The sequence below is a fragment of the Centroberyx affinis genome, unplaced genomic scaffold, assembly GCF_046629955.1.
Source record: "Centroberyx affinis isolate AG114_WGS23_722 - 3 ecotype Tasmania unplaced genomic scaffold, CSIRO-AGI_Caff_v1 ptg000246l_1, whole genome shotgun sequence".
NCBI classification, from domain to species: domain Eukaryota; kingdom Metazoa; phylum Chordata; class Actinopteri; order Beryciformes; family Berycidae; genus Centroberyx; species Centroberyx affinis.
In genome coordinates, this window is record NW_027278929.1 from 39,753 (window position 1) to 49,317 (window position 9,565).

The 9,565-nt window shown below is 39.8% G+C and overlaps 1 protein-coding gene across 1 annotated transcript; it reads right to left on the bottom strand.

Annotated features, from left to right (window-relative positions):
• Positions 1–2,537: 2,537 nt before the first annotated feature.
• LOC139665355 (alpha-amylase) lies at positions 2,538–7,126 on the bottom strand. The gene is made up of 9 exons (XM_071544351.1): positions 6,959–7,126; positions 6,161–6,307; positions 5,368–5,565; positions 4,834–5,064; positions 4,266–4,399; positions 3,818–4,040; positions 3,535–3,656; positions 3,035–3,160; positions 2,538–2,727 (listed from the first exon to the last, which is right to left on the bottom strand). The coding sequence occupies exons 1-9, from the start codon at positions 7,124–7,126 to the stop codon at positions 2,538–2,540; spliced, it is 1,539 nt and encodes a 512-aa protein (XP_071400452.1).
• Between the last annotated feature and the right edge of the window lie 2,439 nt (positions 7,127–9,565).

Sequence of the window (9,565 nt, forward strand, 5' to 3'; positions counted from 1 at the left end):
GTTTTCCCTGGGTGAGAGAGAAAAGCAGACATCAAAGCTTCTCTCCTGGACCAATTAGTGACCTGGAAATATCATGCTGGAGAGTGTCCAACCTGTTAATAGCTGCATTCTCTTAATTCTTTCTCACTGCTCTCTAAATGAGCAATGCAAGTTCAGTCAGGGAATTCTATCTGGCACACCCTAATGTAAAGTCTTTTAAATTACGTATAGCCTACTCACTCACTGTTTAGCTCACCTTGCTACTCCTGAGGTTCTCTGCGGTCATGAGAGTCTTGATGTTTTTGTTCACTCACCTCCTCCCCAGCTCCACCTGTTTATATCCGCCTTTATGTACTATATGGGGAGGTATGTACTCCCTGACTACGGTCTAATGTGTGTGCAGCAGCAAACAATGAAGGCAGATCTGTTCTGCCAAAACGAAACTTAATGCTATATCATAATCAAACATATTAATATGAATACCTGAGTTGTCCTGACTGAACCTGTTTAAAAACTAACAGAAGGAATAATCTCAACTCTCAACTCTTCTGGGCACTCTGAGGAAACCTGTTAGATGTTGACTTTTCTGGCACCATCAGCTACCATCAGAATGGCTGGAGTGAGGTGCATGTGTGTGTGGGGTGGCGTGTTGTTTACTTGCTTTGTTAGGGGAATTGGTCCTCTTCCCAGTCACTTGCGTGCTTGTGTCCTATGAATACTACACTTCACCTTTTGCTGTGCGAGTGTGTTTTGGCTTCATGAGTGTGTTTTGGCTTCATGTGTGACAACCTGAGTTGTCCTGACTGAACCTGTTTAAAAACTAACAGAAGGAAAAATGGCTTAGAGCACATACAAGTTGGAAACCAAGAAACATAAGGTGTGTACAGTGTATTGTACTGCATATCAAAAAAGTGACTGAAAAAGATCCTAAATGTGCCAAAGATGTCTCAATGCAATATTATACATTTTCAGATGAGTCTGTGATGCCACTGTTGTACTCAAGTTTGTTATATGTTGTACAAGTCACAACAAATTTGCAGAATTCCACTGGCCTTAAAGGAATTTAAAGATTTCAGCTGACAAGAATAGCCCATGAAAATGTTTTCTGCAGCCTTAAAACATAATCAAGTATGCAATAGCCTAATACAATTATTAAAATTAATTTAATTTTCTTGTTATATGTTGTGTTCATGTTGGATGTTAAAAGTCTTTGCTGACCAAGTCTACCTTGGTCAACATTATTTTGAAGCAAGATGCCTGCTTTATTGTTGACAACCAGATGATGTTGCAACAGCCAGCTTTAACCTATACTACAAAATGTCATAGATGTGATAACTCACAGTTACACTAAAATGCTATCTTATCTATTGATATATTCTTAATAATTGTTTTTATTTTTATTTTTTCACATTTTACCCAGCCATAGCAAAGCAATTTAATTTACAGGGAATGTGTAAAACAACTGCATAATTGGAGAATACTTTTAGTTCATTAGAACAACAACTATACATATATATGTATAGTTGTTGTTCTAATGAAGTCAGCAGCGGAGTTTCTCTTTCTCATCCGTGTGTGTGTGTGTGTGTGTGTGTGTGTGTGTATGGGGAAAAAAATGTAGTGTGAAGGGGTACAAAATTACGTGTATGGAAAAGAAAACACTGCCAAAATAAGCTGTACTTGTATTATAAGATGAATGAGGTTGTAACATGGCTTATAAACTTTTCACAAATGTGTACAAATTATAAAGTTGAAAAGCAATGTGTAATGTAATATATAATATAATATGCACATTAAGGTATTTGGCATTATGAGCTATAATTTTTATTATAGGGTTATATGTTTGCCCCTCAGAGTCAAATTTTACAGATACTTTAATAGTTAGGCAAGGACCTGCACTATTGTTCTGTTTTTCCTCAAATTGGGCAAAGATTGTTGATGCATTCCACTGAACTTGTCGTAGTAAGATCTTACTGGACTGGGCTACCTTAAAAGGCTGGTCCACCTTAAGAATTGCTCTCCCTAGATTAGTTCACACCTAATGATATTCCCATTACCTCCCATTGCCTCCTGGTAGTTGGTCCCCACTATGAATACTGGGTATTTTGGGCTGTTCGGCTGTGTTGTCCTCAACTCTCAACTCCTCTGGGCACTCTGAGGAAACCTGTTAGATGTTGACTTTTCTGGCACCATCAGCTACCATCAGAATGGCTGGAGTGAGGTGCATGTGTGTGTGGGGTGGCGTGTTGTTTACTTGCTTTGTTTGGGATTGGTCCCCTTCCCAGTCACTTGCGTGCTTGTGTCCTATGAATACTACACTTCACCTTTTGCTGTCCGAGTGTGTTTTGGCTTCATGTGTGGCTTTAAGGAATATTCCCTTTGTGATAGCCTCATAGTCCCCCCTTCAGGCAAAAACAACCCCTCCAGGTCAGTATGTACATATACTCCTCTTGGGCCAGTATTAGCAAACCATTTTTAGGATAATTTTGTATAGCTACAAAATCAACAGTTCACAAAATTCAAGTTGACAAATAAGATTTATTGTAAGTTCTGATATGAGTTTACAGCTTGGAATCGGCGTGAATAGCCACAAATGGATCCTCGTCTCTGTTGCTGATCCTGAAGTGGGCGCGGCCGTCACCCCCGATGTTGATCTGCTTCCCGGTGCACCTGCCTCCGTCCTTCTGGCCAGAAATGACATCACAGTAGGTGCCACCGGGCATGCCGGTGTTCAGAGTCACATCCAGGTCCCTGAAGGTGTCACAGGAAAACACAGGTTAAATGGATGCTATTTCCAGACTTCCACTATAATTACTCCAAAAGTATCTGTACAGCCATGCAGTGTATTACAAGACACAGACAGCCAATACTGGTGATATGGACAAGTTGGACAACCATTACTGGTGGTTGATTGTTCATGGGAGGTGTAGTCCTTATACCATATGTGTCAGTATATGCTGGGGCAATCTGTAAACTGTTGACATGCCTCTGTATCCAGTCCTGTATCAAATTATCACTTTGCCAGTCACAGTTAGAGTGTTCAGTAAACTGTCCTCACCAGTCATCGTTGTTGAAGACGATGAAACCACGGTTACCACGTCCAAAGGCAACCTGGTTGCTCTGGTTGTCCCACCAGTTGGAGTGTGGCTGTCCGTTGACCACATTACGGAAAATGACCATGTTCCTACGGGGGAAACAGAATAAATAAAATCAATCATACTGTGTTTTGACAAAAAGAGGGAGTATTGGAGTAAGTATTGGAACAATATTCAGGTTGAGGAAAAGTGCATGTAAACATGTAGGAAAGAATTCAGCACAAATTTGGACTGAAGGCAAGACTTGAGTCAAATGTATTTGTAAATAATTTGAAATGTCTTAGCACCAGATGGGTGGAGCTTACAGCATCACAATAATTTGGATATTGTCAGATAAGTTTGAAAACACAGAAGAGCCTTATGAGCACAGCTTTCAGTGTGGAACTATAATACTAAGCACAAGAGGATGATATTCAGTGTACAGGAGCTGTATTTCCCCATCTCTTGTGTTCTGAGGACTCACTTGATCTGACGCCATCTGTGCTCACACACCCAGCCGTCTCCGCAGGTCTGGTCGGGGTTGATGGGAACAGGCTTGGTGGATCCATTACCATGACTGGGAGGGCCCATCCAGTCATTCTGATCCTGGCAAATAATGATGGATATACAGTATGAGTGAATGAATGAATGAACAAATAGATGGACTAAAGAATGAACAATCAAATGAATTGTACTCAAAATATTTGCCATACATTGCATAATTGCTGTTGTCTTTAAATATAACAATGAATGAAAAGAGAACGTACCTTTCCGTTCACAATGTGGCGGTTCCAGCGGAAGCTAGACATCACCCTAGCCACTCCATAAGGGTGAGCCAGCATGTAGGCGACAGCCATCTTGTGGAGCCTGGAGTCCCAGAAGCTAATGATGGATGCGCCACCAGCACCATGGCCTCTCTGGTTGTCATGGTTATCAACGAAGACGAGAGCATTGCCATTGGGCATGAAACCCCATCCCTCTCCCCAGGACCTGGGCACAAGCATGCGATTTTAGAATTGAAGAATTTGTTTTGTCAGCCAAGAAAATGGTAATTGGCAAGGAGTTTCCTGATGTCCTTTAAAAAGAAATTTTATATGACCAGTCATTTTGAGCTGGTTGCTTCTACATGGTAACTATCTCATGTTTAAATGAAATTCTTCAAATACATAGTCATGATGTGTGCACATTGGTACACCAACAGACACACAGACGTACTTGGTGTAACACAGCTTCTCGCCGTTCCATTTGCGGAAGACTGTTCCCAGTTTGGCACCATATTTGAACTCAGTCACCCTTCCCAGATGGAAGTACTCTCTGGATGTGATGGGCTCACCGCCAAGATCAATAACCTAGAAGGAAAACAACACAGAATTCACAACACTTACACCAAGCAATGAAGAGATTAATGCTTTAATGTAACTCCTACCATATCAATGATTTTAGCATTGACAAAAACTGGAAAAATAGCCAGCACTCTTGTATAATGAATGATCTAATGAATATGTTTTGGCTATAAAGCATTCATGTCTTCACAGCCCATTTATTTTTTGAGGACGCTGGCTATTTTTGCTGCTCACTCTGGGATCAGCATTAACTGTATGTATATACTTGTTATTGGTCAGCTAATACTGAGTTGTTGAATATTGAGGTTTGTATACAATTCATGTGTGTTTGTGTCTGTCATCTTGATTTTTTTGTTCCTTTTCATTGTGTGTGGGTGACAACTGTTGGTGTCACCCACACAGTTTGTATGTATTTTTCTCTCTGAAAAACCCCAAACTACCTCCTGATAGATGAAGGGTCTGGAGCCACCAGAGAACCACTTGGTGTTGAGGTTGTGTAGACGACCGTACACAGCTGCCAGGTCACCGGGCCACATGTGTTTGCAGGCATCCACTCTGAATCCAGCCACACCCATGTCAATCAGCTTGTTCATGTAGTCAGCCACCTTTCCCCTGACATGGTCCTTCTCCAGGGCGAGGTCCAACAGACCCACCAGACGGCAGTCACGCACCTGCAACAAAACATGTTCAGATTTGTACAACCACCACAAATAAATCCAATTACTTAGATTCAGTGTGACCAAGTTTAAAAATCAAATCAAACTGAGTCGGGCTACAGTGAGCCTAAAGGTTAGTGTGGGGATTTGTGACTGGAAGGTTAATTGTTTGAATCCCTATTCCTCCCAGGTTGGAGTGTCAGAATGTCTGTAACTGTGCAGCTATATTCCCCCAGACTATTACTGTGAATAAGAATGTACTCTCAGTCAAATTGCCTGGATAAAAAGGGGGGAAAAAATTAAACACACTTGCAGTACCTGATTAGCATCACCATAATTCTCAATATTGCCACTGCCAGTCCTGCACTTGTGGTCATTGAAGTCCCAGTGGGTGTAGGGGATGCTGGGGAAGTCCTTCCTGTTGGCACTGAACCAGGTTCCACAGGAAGAGTGGGTTCCTTCTCCACCGCCGGCTCCACACATGTGGTTGATGATAGCATCCACATAGATGTTGACCTGTGGGTAGATAGGATTGTGGGTGAAAAACAACAAATAAACAGCTCCCTCCTACGCCTCTTCGCTTTCATTTCTTTTCCCAGTGCTTTTCTTTTATATGATCACTCTAGGGTCACAGGATGGAATATTATCTGAGCAGTATGGCACTCCTTACTATCGGTTGTTTGTAATGTTGGTGATCTAAGTGAAGCTCACTCTCTTGTTGCACTCATTGTAAGTCGCTCTGTGTAAGAGCAGCAGCTCATTGCCTAAAATGTAAATGTGGATGTGGATCATTGGATACTTGTACTATATAATTTAATGTCATCAACCATCATTATTATTCTATGTCAACTCATTGTTATTCTTCTCAGTGTTTTGTTATATCTAAAAGTTTGCTTCAAAAGGGTTTCATCTATTATTTCTTTATAAAAACCATTGTAAAAATATAAATAAATAATGATATATATTTATATATATAATGTGAAATTATGCATTGTATCCAATAAGAGTTTGCTGTCCTGTGCACAGCTGTAGATTGATGAGGTGCTGTCAAAATGCAGGAAAACAATGTTCCTAATGCCGTGTACTTAATCACTCATGCTCTGTAGTTTACCCCAACGTTGTTGCATCTGGTGATCATGTCTCTCAGCTCGTTCTCGTTGCCAGATCTGGAGCACAGGTTGTAGCTGATTGGCTGGTATCTCTCCCACCAGGGTCTCCAGGGGCTGGTCACCACGATGCTCTCATGGGGAGGGGAGATCTGAGCAACACAAATGAACAACACAGAAATTGATATAGTGTTCAAAATATTATGAACACCTGCTCTTTCTATGAAATAGATATGTAGGTGAGAGCTGTGATCCCTTGTTTTTATAAATCCACTTTAGTTACAAAGTGGAGATGTAGGTGAAGGCTGAGAAAGAGGTTAAAGGATTCTTAGACCATAGACTGACATATGGATTATGCAAAAGGGTTTGAAACTCGTTAGGTAGGTTGTCATAATAGTAGGCACACACAGTGTATATTCTGATATTAAAGATACACTACGCAAGACTTGTATTTTTTTATCTGCCTAAATCATAAAATGAGGCTGAAACAGGGAAGAGCATCGCATCCTGTCTAATTGATACTCCCCAAATTCACCCTATTTGCCCAAATGAAATTCTGGTGTTGGGTATGGATACTTCCGGATCAAAACTTAAGAGCAAAATACAAACTGTCTCCTAAACAGCTAAGCCAGACTCATCAACAGCTAAGTTCTGGCTCTTTCATCCCTTTGGTATTATTTAGTATAAAGTGATCACAAGCCGGTTGGCAATAAGTGCAAACTGAACATAGAGACTTTATAGTAAATTAAGAATATCCCTCCGCTCTTAGAATGTGCTACACACCTGTATTCATCCGTACATACCTGAACTCCACCGAAGCCATTGGGAGCCAAGAAGCGCTCGCACTCTGCAGCGATGTCTGCCCAGCGCCACTCAAACAGGTGGACGATGGCTGTCCTGCCATGCTTGGTGTGGGGGTTGTGCTGGGCCAGGCTGAGCCCAAACAGAGCCACCAAAATGAGCAACTTCATGTTTTCCCTGTGTGAGAGAGAAAAGCAGATATCGAAACCCTGGGTCACTCATGTTATTTATACACACTGACACTCTCTCCTGGACCAATGAGGGACCCGCAAATATCATTTTGGAGGGTACGCTTGTGTCCCACCTGTTAACAGCTCGTTCTTTCTCACAGCTTCCTGACTTGTTTCAAAAGCAGCAGAAGTAAAAACAGCTTCAGAGCTTATACAAGTTGGACACCAAGAAACATGAGGTGTGTACAGTGTGTTTGCCTAAGTGACTGAAAAAGATCTTAAATTTGCCAAAGATGTCTCAGCGCTATATTATACAATTTAAGAAATATGAATAATGTGCACTGAAATTTGTTCTGTCATCAGACAGAACAAATTTTAATTGTACTGAAATGAATCACTAACGCATAAAAACTGTTTTCTGCTGCCTGCAAACACAATAAAGTATACAATAATAAAATATTAAGTAATTTTTTATATCTTGCACTCATACCATATAAATGCAGAAATGTAAAACACATTTCTATTTTAAAAGCCTTACCTTGGTCTGCATAACTGAATCAAGATTTACTCTGCTTTAGTATTTGTTCACTCAGTTCAATATCCAGGTAATGTTGCAACAGCCAGCTTAAAAACTTGTTTGCTCAATTAGATTCTCTGATTGGTGCCAAATAGTGGAACATTTATCACAGTTTCACCAAAATGCTGTCTTTATTCTTCAGCACACCTGATAGCTAATGTTTATTGGCATGCACATTCTTTATACCTTGTTTGTTTGGTCACATCAAATAAAAATACTCCCCCCTGTGCAATCTTTACTGTATTGCAAGATGGCAAGCCAGCACCATTCACTGTGTTTATTTTTGCTTAGTTAATACTTAATGAAACACGAGAGTGGTTATGTAATGCACTGGCTGTCCTTGACATGAATTTGGCAGTATCCTATCCGAAGTAACTTTGGTATCAATGTTAATAACAAGCTTTGCTGTGTACCGGGGGGAAATAGTCCTTAATGTAAGTATTTATATCCAAGGTATCCCTTATATATTCATATGGATACCTGATACCTTTCAAACCTTTCATTTAATGGATACGATTCACTAAAACATTTTTCTTTGGAATATTGAAAGAAGTATATCTTAGATCTTTTCAATCCTTTTTTTCCTGAAGGTTTGCTTCATTTGAATGAATACCTTAATTCTTGTATCAGTCACAACCTATGCACCGAATAATTTAGGTAAAATAAAATAGGTTTTTGTGGCCTATTTATCAATTCTTGCATCTAATTGGTTTTGTCTCCCTTGGGGAATTGCCAAAGCGTTGGACAGTTCTATATAATTGCCTTTGTGACAAGCAAAATGTATGCACAGTAATTTCCTGTTGCAGTCAAATTACAATATATGTTGGTAAAAATGGAGGTGCAATTATAGAACATGTTGGGTCCTTGTATAACCTCATACTGTTAGTTAGGGTTAGAGTTGTTATCTGCTTTGCTTGGAGGAAAACCAATACAGATAAGCTACATTTCAATGATAATGGGTGAGAGGTCAAGCATGTTACCTAAAACAAGTTAACTGTCCCACTGTGAGCCACACTGACAAAACATGACCATTTTCCCACGAGGGGCTCCACTTTGACCTTCTTTTAGTTATGTGGGTAAAGGCATGCTGCCATAATATACCGTTACATTAACTCAGTACAGTACCAGTATGGTAGTACACTTGATATATTTATGCAGCAGAATCACTTTGATCACCCAATACAATAAATGTGCTGGAATTTCTCTCTGTGACATTTTGACAAAAGACAAGTTGTAACTCAAAGTAAGGGACTAATTACATAATTTACATTATAATTCAGTGTTTTTACCTTCTAGTGTTTTATATTTAGAATCAGGAGAAAAATCCAAAAAAGGAGGTTCAAGTCACAATGGTGAGGGTCACACTAATGATATCATACTGTATACTTCTATTTCTATTCAGTACAATAATTACACATATAGTTCATGCCAGGCTGCTTGAATGCATTTAGCTATTTAATATTGAATGCTGAATTGTATATGTATGACATGAGTCATAGCATTTATCTACCCACCATAGTGTCTCTTGTGCTGTCAATTTTCACTGTGAGGTTCTGTTGTCAGTTTCCAAGACAATTTTTTGTACATTTATTGTTCTTGTTAAAGTGTTTCTGATTGTGTATACAGTATGTAAAATCATATCTACAGTCTATTGTCCATTGGAAGACTTGCACTGTCTCTTTGTACTGTAATGAGACTTCCCATTGTCTTTGTGCAATGTCTTAAGTGGCAGTTAAAGTAATTTTGATTCATGATGATCAAATGAATGCTGTTTTAGAGAACTCCTGGGCACCATTTCAAGATGGTGTATAGTATACTTTCATATAACGCTAGCTCCCCCAATGGTTCTTAAGAGAAATTGC

Bases quoted from the DNA above. Each gene is read 5' to 3' on its own strand.
- LOC139665355 (XM_071544351.1), bottom strand. From the start codon at position 7,126: ATGAAGTTGCTCATTTTGGTGGCTCTGTTTGGGCTCAGCCTGGCCCAG. The intron at 6,308-6,958 runs GTATGTACGGAT...TGTGTTGCTCAG, and splicing joins ATGGCTTCGGTGGAGTTCAG to ATCTCCCCTCCCCATGAGAG. The intron at 3,161-3,534 runs GTGAGTCCTCAG...TTTCCCCCGTAG, and splicing joins CACAGATGGCGTCAGATCAA to GAACATGGTCATTTTCCGTA.